Below are 17,067 nucleotides of genomic sequence, written 5' to 3' on the forward strand. Positions count from 1 at the left end.
AAGGCTTCGAGTGCAGCATTCTTGGCGGCATAAAGTAGTCTAGTACTATTCCGAGATGGAATTGGTAGTGGAAGATGCCGCGGCTATGTTAGCTTGGCTTTCGATGGAACCTACCTTAATACAACGAATCATCACTGCCAAGAAGAAGGATCCCATCTTAACTAAAGGTTTCAGTCTGGTGGGTCAAGAGGATTACACCCATTCAGGCGATGCGGCTTTGCTCTATCAAGAGAGGTTGTGTGTGCCGAAAAATTTTCCTTTGAGGCAGGATTTGCTAGTAGAGGATGTACAAGGATATCAAGAAGCATTATTGGTGGAACAACATGAAGCGAGAAATTGTCCAGTTTATTAGTAAGTGCCTAACATGTCAGCAAGTGAAGGGCTCGAGGCAGAGACCTGCTGGGTTACTGCAACCCTTAAGCATACCTATTTGGAAATGGAACGATGTGGCCATGGATTTCAACACAGGGTTACCAAGGACAGTGAAAGGGTACACAGTGATTTGGGTGATCGTGGATCGCTTGACAAAGTCGGCTCATTTCATATCTGGCAAGGCCACCTATTTAGTGGAGAAGTGGGCAGAGCTTTACTTGCAGGAGATAGTTAGACTTCATAGCATACTGGTATCCATAGTCTCAGATCGAGACCCTAGATTCACGTCAACTTTTTTGACGAAGTTTGCACAAGGCACTTAGAACTCAGCTCAACTTTAATACGGCATTTCATCCTCAAATTGATTGCCCGATTGAGCATCTAAATTAGATTTTAGAGATATGTTGAGGGCCTGCATAATGGACTTCGGTGGTGGATAGGATAAACACCTGTACTTGATGGAGTTTGCTTACAACAATAGTTTTCAGGCATCAATTGGAATGACACCGTATAAAGCTTTGTATGGGAGGAAGTTCAGATATCTAGTTCATTGGGATGAGGTTAGCAAAAGGTTACTATTGGGACCAGAATTGGTACCGATGACTAATGATGCCATACAAAGGATCAAGGCGAGAATGCAAACTGCTGAAAGTCGACAGTTATGCGGATAATACAATTAAAGAGTTAAAGTTTGGCATCGGCGACCAAGTTTTTCTCCATGTGGCGCCGGTGAAAGGAGTCATACGTTTTGGTAAGAAGGGAAAGCTTAACCCAAGGTATATTGGACCTTTCGAGGTCTTGGAATGCAATGGTCCAGTAGCTTATAGATTGGCCTTGCCTCCATCGTTGGCTGCGGTGCATAATGTGTTTTATGTGTCCATGTTGAAGAAGTATGTCCATGACCCTTCCCACCTTTTGAATCTGAAACCGTTGCAATTGGATAAAGCTTTGTACTATGAAGAAATACTTGTTGAGATTTTGGCAAGGAAAACCAAGAAGCTGAGGAATCAGGCAATTGATTTAGTGAAGGTTCTATGGAGAAATCACCAGGTTGAAGAAGTTACTTGGGAAAGGGAAGATGAGGTGAAAGCCAAGTACCCCGAGTTGTTTGCCTAGCGAACATTCAAGGATTAAGGTTTTTTAAGGGGGGAAGTATATAATGCCCCGCGATACTCAAGTTAGATTTAACTTCAACTCTCGAGGTTCTATCCCAAGCTTATTTAAATTTATATAGATATAATTTATTTTATTTTGAGATTGTCGAGGTATCATAGCGAGTTCTATTTTGCTTCGATTATTTGGAGATCCTTAAGCTTAGTATGACAAATATATATATATGGGATTCCTAGTTCTTTAACCATTAGGCATTGTTTTAGAGTTCGGCAATTGTGCTTCTTTTTTAAATTCAAGTCCTAACGAAAAGAGAAAGCAAGAAAAAAAATGGAAAAAAGAACCAAAACCGAGCCCCCATCTTCACGCACGCACGTTACCCCCCCTATTTTCTTCCTCTTTTTGATAACGAGCGGCCATAGTCGCCTTCCCCAACAGTTTTCTGGTGACAGGCGACGCACCTCCCCACGTCCCCTGACAGACAACGGCATAGCAAGGCGGACGACAGTGTAGTAGGGCGACGACACGTTTCTGTTTCGTTTTTATGGCAGCTCGAGGCGGGGAACGGTGGATAACAGTGTTCGAGCGCTCTATTGATGTTTCGGTGACAACCAATGACCCTTAGCAACTAACTTTGGGAGACTGACACCCTTGTGGCGGTGGCACCGGCTATAGAAACTTTTTTGGGGCGTTCTGCTAATGTAAAACTGCAAACAACATAATTCTCTTGGTTTTCGACGATTACCCACTCCATTTGAAGCCTAATTTGTGCTACCCTCACCTATTTGAATGATATCTAAGTTACCCTCACTGAAACAAAATCAATTTCACGGTAACGGAACTTTTGAATCTCCTTAGAATTATTTTCCATGGTTGAAAGGTTGTGTTAACTTGCTGTTTTTTATTTTATTTTATTATATAGGTGTTCAAACAACGCGAGGACTAGGAGCGTAAGAGTGTATAAGTAGCGTTTTGTGGGTTGTTAGCGACAAGTTTTTTTTTGTTTGGCTATTTTGTTTATCTATCATGTATATCTCATGTATTTATGATTGTTGGATATTTTATATAGGGGTGATGGAATGCATAATCTGAAATGGTCGTTTGTGCTAGCGTTATGTTGTTTCGACATGTTGGATGGATTTGTTTAGTGTGTTATTTTTTTGTTGAATGTGTGGAATAGTTATCTAATGGGAAAGGTGTGTTTAAAAGCTTTGATTGTTGTGCTTACTTTTGTCACATTACAAAAAGCATGCTGAAATTGATTGCTGAGGTTTAATTTGTGCAAAGTGTTGTTGTTTTTCTTGCAACGGTTGATATGCGTGTTTTCTCTATGTTGTAAGCATGTTGCTGGATGACAAATGATGTATTTTCTGTGATTTATGCACATTATAATCATGTTGGATGATGGTTGTACTAGGACGTTGTGTTTGTATTAGAATCCTGGTTTGAAGTTCGAGATCGGATGTGGAGTTTGGATGATATGAAAGAAGAAATGAGTGTCAGGGTCTTGGGTACAAAGGTCGATGGTTGATACAGTATTATTGGGTGTCGAGGCTCCGGGTACAAAGATCGGAGATCGATACACCAGCCTCAGTATAGATGAAGGTCGAGGCCTTGAGTACAAAGGTCGATTGTTGGCATGAAGAAACAAATTATTGGATCAGTATTGCTAGTTCGGTGTCGAGGCTCCGTGTACAGAAATCGGGGGTCGATACACCAACTTGGCCAGGATGGGTTTTGAGGCTCCGGGTACAAAGTTCGAAGATCGATTCACCACCCCACCCGCTTGCAATTTATTGTTTTCAGGTAAGGATCTGAGATATGACCATGGTGGGGATATGGAGAGGGCTCGACTTAAGAAGGACCATTAGGTTGCGCTATACTTGTTTTTCTTTCTCCTGTTCGGATAGTTGACTTTCCTTTTAGTTTTTTGATGTTCTAGTAGAGTAATGTTTAGGTGTTGCCTGGTCGGTGCTGTGTGATATGTCTGAACATTTTATTGCCCTTGAGTCGATGTTTTCTTTTGTTCATTTAGATTTGCTAAGAATATTGATTATTTAATAAACATGATTTGATGTTTGTTTAGCCGAGGGAGGGCGGATCGATTTCTTTGATTATTGGATGAATTTTGAACCTTATAGACTTTGTTAGTTTTTATTATGTAATGGAGAGGGTGCGCACGTAGTTGGTTAAAGTTACCACAAGTGTGTTGTCGGAAATTCGGGGGTGTTACATTACAGTTTATATTTCGAGCGTCGTTCCATCGAAGAGTGTTTCTGAAACAACCTTTGAACTATGGAAGGTTTATAAAGCTAGTTTACACCACTTCCGTATTTGGGGATGTCTGACACACAAGCTCGTGACTCACCCAAAGAAATTGGAACCTCGTTCAAAAGTATGCCTATTCGTTTGTTACCCTAAAAAGACGAGAGGCAGTCTTTTCTTTAATCCTTAATATAACAGAGTGTTTGTATTGACAAACGCCACCTTCTTGGAAAAAGACCACGTTCGAGATCATAAACCACGAAGTAAGGTAGTGATAAACGAGATTTCAAAAGAGGCTACAAATACGTAAATAAGAGTTGTTGATCAATCTGGAGTTCGACAATGATGGCATGTTAATCCCACAGCGGAAGCGATGATCTTCGTTCATGAATTTTAGAAGAACAAAACTCAAAATGCGAAGTGTGAAATACAGGGGAAAATGTGTTTTCTTACCTTTGAAGAACTTTTCTTCAAATGAATCATCCAACGAACACCACCAAATGATCTTCCCAGCTATGCTCTTGGAAAGAGTTATTGCTTGTGGGAGCAAAGATTGGAAGCGAAGAGAGAAATGATGAGAGATTTTGCTTGAGATAGCTTTCTTGTTTCTGTAGGAGAAGAACCACTGTACACAATAATTCTATACAGTTTAAACAAAAAATGACGTGGGGTAACTCCCCACTTGACAACAACTTCTCATCCCCCTTCAATTTTGCAGGGGAATTTTTTTCTTTTTTTTTAATTAAACTTAATAATTAACATAATGAATTAATTAATTAATTAATATAATTATTAATCTAATTAATAACTAATAATTAATTAATTTAATTATTAATAAAATAAATTTAATTATTAATTATTAATCTAATTAATAATTAATTAATTAAATCTATTATTGATTAAATAAATGATTAACAATTAATTATTTAAAATTAATTAAATATCACATATTTAATTAAACCCATATATTTAAATCTTATTCAAATGCATCTATCTTGTATAACCCAACCTATAGATTGAATGTACATCTTATGTGCATTAATTTTAACCTATAGTTTTAATATGAATCTAATTCATATTATTATTTGAAGCTTTCAAATAATTTATCTCATAAGATGTAGTTTTAATTTAAAAATAAACTATATATGATAATGTATCAATATACATAATCCCTTGAGTAATTTGAACATTCCAAATTATTCCAAAGAAACTTGATCCTCGTTTTATCCATTGTAAGCTGGTAAGGGGACCTAATGGACCTACAGATCAGAAGCTCTAACGATATGAGATTAATCGGTAAAACTCACTAACCGAGTTAATTAACATTCGTTAACTACGAGTCACTCCACTCAATACTCGCAGCTGCACTCTTATCACTGCAGAATGTTTTCAAGCCCACGGATATACGACCATTAATGGCAAGCCAATTCTTCACGAGTGTTTGTAACCGCAAATAGGACAAAGTACCGTTTTACCCATGTGTTACATCTTGCTCCTTAAGTATGACTGCTCATCTAATGAACAACCCGATTATGGTCCGACCAATAACAGGAAGTCCCTCTCGGCCTAATGAGAAGATGGGGCCCCTTGTTCAAGTCCCGGAGTCAGCATTTAAGGGAACATTTATCTACTACCCTAAGGTCGGGGATGAGTGAATTCCATCTTGTGAAGTTATGTTCCCAGCTTCCCACTTGGTCTCGTCCCAAAAATGGTAGGAATATTGAGTCGGCAACTCGAGCCACTCTCACCCACACAGATCAACGAACGAATCCTCACGGGTAGTAGTCCATAACTCACTTAGGATTGAGAATGAGTTGTTTTGTCTTCCTAAGAAATAGCAATTTGTTAGTTAACAGTGTTAGATCTTAAGATTTGCTATTTCGCGGTCCGATCTTATATAAACTCATTGTATAGGATACACCCACTCGCATGTCTCCACACGAACGACCTGGATCGAGTCGTCTGTAACATTTACAAAGTGGGCTGTATCCATAGTGTTGCCAGGATAAGATACCCAGTCTTATCCATATACTATAGACCCTTTAGGTTATTCCCGGGACATTATCCACTTGTATATCAGGGGTATACCAAATATATACCCAGTATATCTATATACCCAATATATATATACTGTCCTAATTACATGATAATAACCTTAGATGTTTAGTTTATTGGATTTTGGACAATGCAATGCTATGAATTCAACAACAGATTGATTGAAAAAAACTTTATTGAATATACATTTGTTTTTACATAAATACAAACTACGAGTTTAGGACAACACACCCAACAAACTTCCACTTGAACTAAATCGGGTGGGGTGTACATTATCATAAAGCAAAGGGAAAATACAAAAAACTAGGGCATACACTATACCCATTACATTTCTCCAAGTTGTCCTAGGCCAATCGTACAATGCTCGTAGATCTAGACTTTCTAGATGGCCCTCAAACACTTTAGCCGTGAGCGCTTTCGTAAAAGGATCAGCAATGTTGTGCTCAGAAGAGATCTTGGTGACAATCACATCTCCTCGTTGCATTATCTCCCGTATGAGGTGGTACTTTCTTTCGATGTGTTTGCCTCTCTTGTGGCTTCGAGGTTCTTTAGAATTTGTCACAGCACCACTGTTATCACAATAAAGTGTGATGGTGAAGTTCATGTTTGGAACGACTTCCAAATCTGTTAAGAACGTTCTAAGCTAAACCTCCTCTTCTGTTGCTTCACAAGTTGCAACATACTCAGCCTCCATGGTGGAGTCTGCGTTGCATCCTTGTTTGATGCTTCGCCAAAATACCGCTCCTCCATTAAGAGTGAATACTAAGCCCGACGTTGAGTTCCTTGAATCCTTGTCTGTTTCGAAGTCAGAGTCAGAGTCAGTGAATACACTATGCAATATGCTTTTAATTAAAATATACATTCATAATGCATAAAATAATTAAATAGCAAAGTTGGACCAGTTTTTGGCACCCTAAGAAAGCAAAATAATATAAAAAAAATAAGAAAACGACTGCATCTGCCCTCGAACCGCGAACCGGAGCCACGGAAACACGCCCAAAAACACCCAGGACAGCGCCTTGGTGCCTATGTGCTGTCCCCGCAGCGCCATGGAGCTGCTGCATAGTGCCATGGCGCTGTCTGCGCAGTCTGCTTCGTCTTCTTCACTGCTTTCTACAATTTTTTGCCAAATCCGATGCCACGAACGACTTTCCAGCGACCCGGATTTACAGAATCAATACAGAAACTCAATGCCCAAAACACCGGGCCCTTACATGATCAAATCAAGAAGGAAAAAGCTATCTAAATGTCAAAAACCGGGAAATTTCCAACCCGCAAACCAATATTTCGAAAATAGGAAAACACCCACCATGAACACCGATTTTACTCCCAAAAAATCAGAACATCAACGCAGCTCTGATACCAATTGAAGGGATGTGAATCCCGGGGCGGAAGCGGACCATCGTTCATGATTTTTTTAGAAAACAAAATAAAAAATGCAAAGATGAAAATAAAGGGGAAAACTTGTTTTTCCTTACCGTTGAATAACTCTTCTTCAATTTGATTTCCTACGAACACAACCAGAGAGTCTTCCTTACTATCCTCTTGGGTCTCGAGATCATGCTTGTGGGAGCACCGATTTGAAATGTGAGGGAGAGTTGAGAGAGAAAGCTTGATTGAGAGAGGAAACCTTGGGTGTTCTCTTCTTTTGCATTTCTACAAAATGAAAAGGAAAACCAACTTATGACCTGGGGAGTTACCCCACTTCATAAAACTCCTCACTCCCCTGCTAAAATGCAGGGGAGTTAAAAAATCAATTATTAATCATTAATAATAATTAATATTAATATATATAATTTATTAATTAATCATATTAATTAATAAATAATTATTAATTATTTATCCAATTAATAATTAATTAACACATATATATACATAAATCAAATAAATAATTAATACTTAATTATTTATTATAAAATTAGAATCATATTCTAAAACATTTCTCTCATATAAACAATAGTTGTAATGTACATCTTATGTACATTATTTTTAACCTATAGTTTTAATATTAATCTTATTTATATATAATTTTATTTGAATCTCATTCAAATAATTTCTCTCAGAATATATGGTTTTAATTTAAAATCAACTATATATTATAATGTATCAATATACATATAATCCCTTGAGAAATTTGAACAGTTCAAATTCTTCCAAAATCTTGATCCTCGTTTTACACGTTATGAGCTAGTAAGAAGACCTAATGGACCTACAGATTAGAAGCTCCAACGATTCGAGATTAATCGGTCAAACTCATTAACTGTGGTAATCAACATTTGTTAACTACGGGTCACTCCACTAAAGACCCGCAGTTGCACTCTTCTCACTGCAGAATGTTTTCGTGTCCACGGATATACGACCATTAATGACAAATTAATCATTCACGAGTGCTCGTAACTCAAGTTGGGTTAAATTACCGTTTTACCCCTAAGTTAAATCATGCTCCTTAAATACCACTGCTCATCTAATGAACAACACGGTTATGGTCCGACCAAGAACCGGAAGTCCCTCTCGGGCTAATGAGAGGGTGGGGCTCCTTGTTCAAGTCCCGGAGTCAGTAATTAAGAGAACACTCATCTATTCCCCTAAAGTCGGGGAGGAGTAAATTCGATCTTGTGAAGTTATGTTCCCAGCTCCCCACTCGGTCTCGTCCCCAAAATGGTAGGAATGTTGAGTCGGCGACTCGGGCCACTCTCACCCATATATATCAAAGGACGAACCCTCACGGGCAGGAGTCCATAACTCATTCAGGATTGAGAATGAGTTGCCTGGTCATCCTATGAAATAACAATCTGTTACATCTAAAGATTGACTATTTCGTGGTCCGGTCTTATACAAACTCATTGTATAGAATACCCCCACTCACATGTCTCCACACGAACGACCTGGATCGAGTCGTCTGTAACATTTACAAAGTAGGTCGTATCCATAGTGTTGCCAGGATAAGGTACCTAGCCTTATCCATATACTATAGACCCTTTAGGTTATTCACGGGACATTATCCACTCGTATATCAAGTGTATATCAAATATATACCTCGTGTATCAGGGGTATATCAAATATATACCCAATATATATATTGTCCTGGTTACATGATTATAACTTTGGATGTTTAATTTATTGGATTTTGGACAATGCAATGCTATGAATTCAACAACAAATTTATTGAATAAAACTTTATTGAATATACATTTGGTTTTTACATACTTACACACTACGAGTTTAGGGCAATACACCTAATAATGGCGCTGTCTGCGCGGCCTGCTTCGTCTTCTTCGCTTTTTTCTGCAATTTTTTGCCTAATCCGACGGCACAAACAGCTTTCGAGCGACTAGGACTTACAGACTCGATACAGAAACACAATGCCCAAAACACCGGGCCCTTACATGATCAAATCAAGAAGGAAACAACTATCTGAATGCCAAAATCCGAAAAACTCCAACCCGCAATACCGATTTTATTCCCAAAAATTCAGAACGTAAACACCGCTATGATACCAATTAATGGGATGTTAATCCCGCAATGGAAGTGATGATCTTCGTTCATGAACTTTAGAAGAACAAAACCCATAATGTAAAGTGTGAAATACAGGCGAAAATGTGTTTTCTTACCTTTGAAGAACTTTTCTTCAGATGAATCACCCAACGAACACCACCAAATGATCTTTCCGACTATTTTCTTGGAACAAGTTCTTACTTGTGGGAGCAAAGATTGGAAGCCAAGAAAGAAATTAAGAGAGATTTTGCTTGAGATAGCTTTATTGTTTCTACCGGGGAAGGGGAAGAACCACCGTACAAAACCATTATGTACAGTTTATACAAAAAATGACGTGGGGTAACTCCCCACATCACAACAACTTCCCACTCCCCTGCAATTTTGCAGGTTAGTTTTTTTTTTCTTTTTTTTAATTAAATTAAACAATTAACATAATTAATTTATTAATTTATTAATTAATCTAATTAATAATTAATAATTAATTAATTAATTAAATTTAATTATTAATAAAATAAATTTAATTATTTATTATTAATCTAATTAAAAACTAATTAATTAAATCTAATATTAATTAAATAAATAATTAACAATTAATTATTTAAAAAATAATTAAATATCACATATTTAATTAAGCCCATATATTTGAATCTTATTCAAATGCATCTCTGTTGTATAACCTATAGATTTAATGTACATCTTATGCACATTAATTTTAACCTATAGTTTTAATATGAATCCAATTCAGATTATTATTTGAATCTTATTCAAATAATCTCTCATAAGATATAGTTTTAATTTAAAATAAAGCATATATGATAATAATCACTTGAGTAATTTGAACATTTTAAATTCTTCCAAAGAAACTTGATCCTCGTTTTACCCATTGTAAGCTAGTGAGGGGACCTAATGGACGTACATATCAGAAGCTCCAACGATATGAGATTAATCGGTCAAACTCATTAACCGAGTTAATCAACATTCGTTAATTACAGGTCACTCCACTAAAGACCCGCAGCTGCACTCTTCTCACTGCATAATGTTTTCGTGTCCACATATATACGACCCTTAATTGCAAGTCAATCCTTCACCAGTGTTCGTAATCACAGACTGGTCAAATTACGTTTTACCACTGTGTTAAATCTTGCTCCTTAAATACCACTGCTCCTCTAATGAACAACCCAGTTATGGTCCAACCAATAACCGAAAGTCCCTCTCGAGCCAATGACAGGGTGGGGCCCCTTGTTCAAGTCATGAAGTCAGCATTTAAGAGAACACTCATCTATTCCCCTAAAGTCGGGGAGGAGTGAATTCCATCTTGTGAAGTTACGTTCACAGCTCCCCACTCGGTCTCGTCCGAAAATGGTAGGAATGCTGAGTCGGCGACTCGGACCACTCTCACCCATACAGATCAAATGACGAGCCTTCACGGGTAGGAGTCCATAACTCACTCATGTTTGAGAATGAGTTGTCTGGTCATCCTATGTTAGTTAACGGTGTTACATCTAAAGATTGGCTATTTCGTGGTCCGGTCTTATACAAACTCATTGTATAGGATACCCCCACTCACATGTCTCCACACGAACGACCTGGATCGAGCCGTCTGTAACATTTACAAAGTGGACCATATCCATAGTGTTGCCAGGATAAGGTACCCAGCCTTATCCATATACTATAGACCCTTAGATTATTCCCAGGACATTATCCACTTGTATATCAGGGTTATATCAAATATATACCCAGTATATCATGGGTATATCAAATATATATCCAATATATATACTGTCCCGATTATATGATAATAACTGTAGATTTTTCGTTTATTGAATTTTGTACAATGCAACGCTATGAATTCAACAACAAATTAATTGAATAAAACTTTATCGAATATACATTTGTTTTTACATAAATACAAACTACGAGTTTAGGGCAACACACCCAACAGATGAGTTGTTGATGAAGCCAACCTGTCACGTCAGTCACATCCAACTCAAGAATTGAAGGTGCGTCGACGTAGTGGGGGATTGTTTCACAACCTTACCATTATGTGGGATTAATTGAAATCCAAGTTGTAATACCTGATGACGGCGTTGAGGATCCATTGGCCTACAAACAAGCAATGGAAGATGTGGACAAGAACAAATGGGTCAAATCTTTGACCTAGAAATGCAGTCTATGTACTTCAATTCTTATTGGGAACTTGAAGAAAAACTTGACTGGGTAAGACCCATAGGGTGCAAATAGATCAACAAGAGAAATAATTTAAGGCAAGGCTTGTGACGAAAAGCTAAACACAAAGGGGAAGGATGAACTATGAATAAACCTTATCCCTTAAGGTTTATTCCTGTAACGCCCCACGATGTTATATACCATCCTAGGTAATGCTAAATAATCCACCTGTCTAGCCTTAACTCTAAACACGAGATAACCAACTCCCTGGAAATAATTTAAATAAAATAAAGCTTCGACTCCCATAATTCTACCAAAAAATATCAATTTTATAAACCGTCGAAACTTCGCTCTCCCTGGGCAATAAAAAAATAACATCTCATACCCACCTCAGTGGCTAAATTATTAAATAAATAAAACAATCGTACACCTAAACTCCAACGACACCAGTGACGCGTTTAATAATAACATCCATACAAAAAATAAAAGTAGTTCTAAAGAAAACAAAATCGCTCCTCGGGTCCACACCTAGCCATAAAATAAATCCCAACGCTACTTATACCAAACGACCCTTCCCTCTATCCTCACTAACTCGACTAGTGATCCCTCCTCGGTCAAGCCCTCTCCACGTCATCACCGCGGTCGGCCCTGTTCACACCTGAAAACAATTAAGGATAAAAAAATGGGGGTGAGTACATAAGGTACTCCGTAAGTAGCCCTTCCTAACTAACACAAAAATAATGCTCACAGTCACGGCATATAAAATAAAACGATAGCAAGACAATTAAATAGACAGCGAGAGATAAAAAAAAAAAACAATAACTTGACATTTACATACAACAACCATGCGTCGGAACTACCAAGACTACAACCAATGATTCACTAGCCCTTGTCCCATAGTACTAAACCTCCCTCTACACCCCCCTGTGATACTCCCCGTTTAACTTCTCGAGGCATGACGGCTTTTGACATTTATTCCCAAGATACCGCCCCCCTCCTTTACAGTACTTGATGTTCGGCCTTGCCATTTATTCCCAAGGCCTAGCACCACTACTTCGTAAGCACCACTCTACTTTAGTCCTTCAAGCCTAACTCCTCGAGTCGCATTGACCCTTGACATTTATCCCCAAGGCCTCAATACTCCTCTACAGAAACTTGATGTTCGGCCTAGCCATTTATTCCCAAGGCCTGAACTGTGCACCGGTCCTTGCCGTTTATCCCCAAGGTACCGATGACTTCCCAGCGTATTGGTCCTTGACATTTATCCCCAAGACCCCAATACTCATTAACAGAAATTTGACGTTCGGTCTTGTCATTTATTCCCAAGGCAACTACTCAAGGCTTTGAACCTCCAAGCGATTTATATGCATTTTCAGATCAGACCACCCATAGTTTAACGGACTGCCAACCCATCCCTTCACCCTTCACCCTTCACCACTTCACTAGCCCTCCCAAGACCACCTACAAGTATATTTCCCACATTCCAATTCACTTCACAGTTCACAAGCATGCTTTTCTTTGTAATAAACAAGTCACCACCCAACAGCTCACAACTAAAACAATATAAACTAATTATCAGTTTAAAAACGTGAGCATTTCATTTACAACATGTTTGCAAAACGTCACGAGCCAGTTATTTTTAACCACAACAATTCAGAATCTACTAGTCACCTCCAACAATAAGAATAGAAAGCATGTTTCCTCTTAAGTGTTCAATAGTAGAAAGACGGCAACAAAATCACTAGAAGTTCACAAATCAAAACTAACAATCCCTACATGCTCAATTAAATTATTTTAGCTAAAAAATCAGCATCAAAACCATTCCGTTAACGCTAAATAACGCACGCACTCTCCCCCTAGTGCTACTTACACAACCACGTCCTTAGGTTTGCGTCAAACTCACACCTAAGCACAAAAACAGAAAAAATACAGCAATATAAATATACTGTTCAGCCTTTGAAAACAACTCTAAGAAGGTTCAAAGGGTCTCATTACCGCAAAACGACTTCGTGTAGGTGTGGGTAAATTTGATCTAGCTTGCAAAGGGGTGGGTAGCGTAAATCGGGCTTCGAACGGATGAAGATAATCACCGGACACCACCCAAAACACTGCTGTCCACGTTTTTACAGCAGCGAAAAACGCCCAAAATGACCTCCAACGGCTTCGATTTGATGTCCGTTACTACAAAACAATTTCGCTTAGGTGTGGGTATTCCAAATCGATTTTGTTTAGGTGTGGGTAATCCAAATCTAACTTCGAACAAGGGTGGGTCAAAGAAAATTACCGGGCTTCCCGGATCTAAGCTATTCGAGTCGTTGGAGTTTGTCGGATCGAGGGAAAACACCGTGAACAGCCACCACGCACCGCCGCCGCCGCACCTGCTGCTGCCCGAGACCACGCGCCGCCGCCTGCTGCTGCCCGACACCCGCGCCAGCTGCTGCCTGACGCCGCTTGCTGCTGCCCGAGCCCGTCGCTGCTGCTGCCGTGCTGCTATCCCGACGCCACACCTGCTGCTCCGATGCCGCCGCTGTTCGTCGCGTCGCCTGAACGGAGCTGCTCGCCGAAGAAGAAGAATCCGAGTGGGGGTGGCCGGCAGTTTCAACAAGAGAGGGAAATGGAGGAAGAAGAAGAGGAAAAGAACAAGGGGTAGGGTTATTTGTTTTAAACTTTTAACTTCTTTGGGCTTGAGTTCTTTTCCTTTTGTTTAAGGCTCACTTACCCAACCCCTCCTTGTTAAAACAAGCCAATAATATAATTTCGTAATTGGCCCAATGGCCCAAAACAAGTGTCACATAGTGGAATCTGTACTAAACCATAATTTGATAAATCACTACACGCGACTAACTCACCACTAATTCTGTAGCAATACACAATAGCCGAGATGCCCCACTTAAATTAAATAAAGATAACTGATGAATCAAATAAAATAAAATGAAATAAATAAATAATCTATTGTTGTTATAAAAATTTCCCGGAACTCGAGGCAAGCTAACCTGAGTAACGCGGGGCGTTACAATTCCCCTAAACCCATAAGAATACTTTTGTCCATTGCCACATATTATGACTGAAAGATTTGGCAAATAGACGTCACGACTGCCTTTCTGAATGACAATCTTGAAGAGGAGCAGTGGCAAATGGACGTCTCACTGGCCCGAGAGGGACTTCCAGTTATTGGCTGGATCATAACCGGGTTGTTCGTTAGAGGAGCAGTGATATTTAAGGAGTAAGAGGTAACTCAGGGGTAAAACAGTAATTTGACCCAACTTGAGTTGCGAGCACTCGTGAAGGACTGACTTGCCATTAATATTGTTTATCCGTGGACACGAAAATATTTATGTAGTAAGAAGAGTACAACTACCAGGGTCTTTAGTGGAGTGACCCGTAGTTAACGAATCTTGATTAACTCAGTCGATGAGTTTGATCGATTAATCTCGCATCATCGAAGCTTCTGATCTGCAGGTCCATTAGGTCCCCTTGCTAGCTCACAACGGGTAAAACGAGGATCAAGTTTTTGGAAAATTTTGAAATAATCAAATTGCTCAAGGAATTATATGTATATTGATACATTATAATATATGGTTCATTCTAAATTGAAACCATAAATTATGAGAGAAATTATTTGAATGAGATTCAAATAAAAATGTAACGCCCCAGGAATTTCACCATTTCGTAACAGGGACCGTTAATAAGCCTACCTAAAATTTTCACATAAACAAGAGAATTTTCTTCACAACAACACTAAGCAATAAAACTACCACGCTTCTGCTGGCGCTACTCTGATTTTCAACACTCACGAGAGCTTGAACAATTAGAACAACAACACTAATGTTTTAAGAGAAACTCACATCCTATACAGATAAACCATTTAATACTGACTTCACATTAACCAAACCCTTCAAGGAAACCTTACTAACTATAAACCATCCACTAAATGAATATTAACATCTCGAATGGCAATGAAGCAAAAGCTAATTCAAGTACGATCAACTTAAACAAATGTATTCATAAATATCCTAAGTGGATTACAATCCCGTAGTTCAAGAGGCTAACAAAATTATGGCTCTAAAAGAACAATGAATCATCAACCTTACGACATCCTTTAGACAATAAAACTAAACAAAACCAACCACTACCAACTCAACTACAACATTAAATGGCTACAACTATCCTAACTAAAAGAAATTAATTGTACACAGCATAGCTAATGGTCTTTCTGATCAAGCCTCCTTCTCGCCATCACCATCCCAAGAGCTAGCTCGATACCTGCAAACTGGAGGGGAAAAAAAGGGACGAGTACAACCACAGTACTCAGTAAGCAGCACTTATCTGAAAGGTCACGCACAAACAGCATCCTTATCAAGGAACAACGTGTCATACTTATTAAAGGATCAACACACACACATCATGCTCAACCAAATCATGAAACATTCTCAGTCATGCTTTTCATCACATTATGCATTCAAACATAGACACATTCTATAAAATTCAGTGACAACCACAACCAGGAACACATTAACTACCAGTACCAACCTCTAGTCTCCCTAACATCTCAAGTACCTCTACGCTTATCACAGCTACTCTACCCTTCCACAGTCAACTTCTTCGAGTAGAGTCGGCCCCTGACCATTTATACCCAGAGCCCTGACCCTGCAGCCTCGGCCCTCGACCATTTATACCCGAGGCCTTGAACTCTGCATCGACCCTCGACCATTTATACCCGAGGCCTCGATGTCTTACAATCTATTGGCCCTTGACCATTTATACCCAAGGCCCCAATAGTTTTGCCTTCAAAAGACTCCTCGCATCGACCCCCGACCATTTATACCCGAGGCCTCGATACCCAATTAGTGACGTATCAGCCCTCGACCATTTATACCCGAGGCCCTGACACTCACCCATTCACTTCGTAACTTTCATAACTCCACATATCATTTCTACCCTCCAACCAGGATTTCAGTACTACTTCCCTAATAACACCAACCACCATAAAGCCCAACAACAACACAACCACTAGTAAGATTTCAATGCATCACGGGTCTCAATAACACAAAGTTTAACAACAACCAACCTGCTCACAGCATAGCGCACACAAAGCTTCAACAAACAACCCTATGACATTCTTCACATAACATGCTTTTCACAACATAACAAATCCTAATCACTTCCAACCAACCATACAATATCAGTATGTTCCTAAAGTTGCAGACAACAAACACGAATACCAGTCATATACATATCCAATATATAAAATAACCGTAAGTTACAATAACAGCATCGACCTCACAAACCTGTCCAACAATTAAAATAATAAGAGAAACATGTTTATAATGTAAAATCAGCAAGAACAATTTCTATTAACACACATCAACGCACACACCCGCCCCCGTGCTACTTACTTTGTTATGTCCCAAAATTCTCATAAGAGTCCTACTTGCTACTACGCCATGCCTCATGCATCAACAATCTCATAACAATCCAATATGCGATACACCAAAATGATCATATGTAAAAGCCAATCAATCCAAAATAGTCCAACATGATTCAACAGCTCCAGCAAGCATCGTTCACAGAAAAAGCACAATCAACCACTTAACCAAAATATAA

The 17,067-nt window shown here is 38.9% G+C and overlaps 1 protein-coding gene across 1 annotated transcript; it reads left to right on the top strand.

Moving 5' to 3' along the window:
- The first annotated feature begins 981 nt into the window (after window positions 1-981).
- Window positions 982-1,488, top strand: LOC111024451 (uncharacterized). The gene has a single exon (XM_022302145.1). The coding sequence runs from the start codon at window positions 982-984 to the stop codon at window positions 1,486-1,488; it is 507 nt and encodes a 168-aa protein (XP_022157837.1).
- Window positions 1,489-17,067: the final 15,579 nt, after the last annotated feature.

This window comes from Momordica charantia (assembly GCF_013281855.1).
Source record: "Momordica charantia cultivar OHB3-1 chromosome 1 unlocalized genomic scaffold, Mcharantia_2.0 BLBB01000001.1, whole genome shotgun sequence".
Taxonomy (NCBI): Eukaryota; Viridiplantae; Streptophyta; class Magnoliopsida; order Cucurbitales; family Cucurbitaceae; genus Momordica; species Momordica charantia.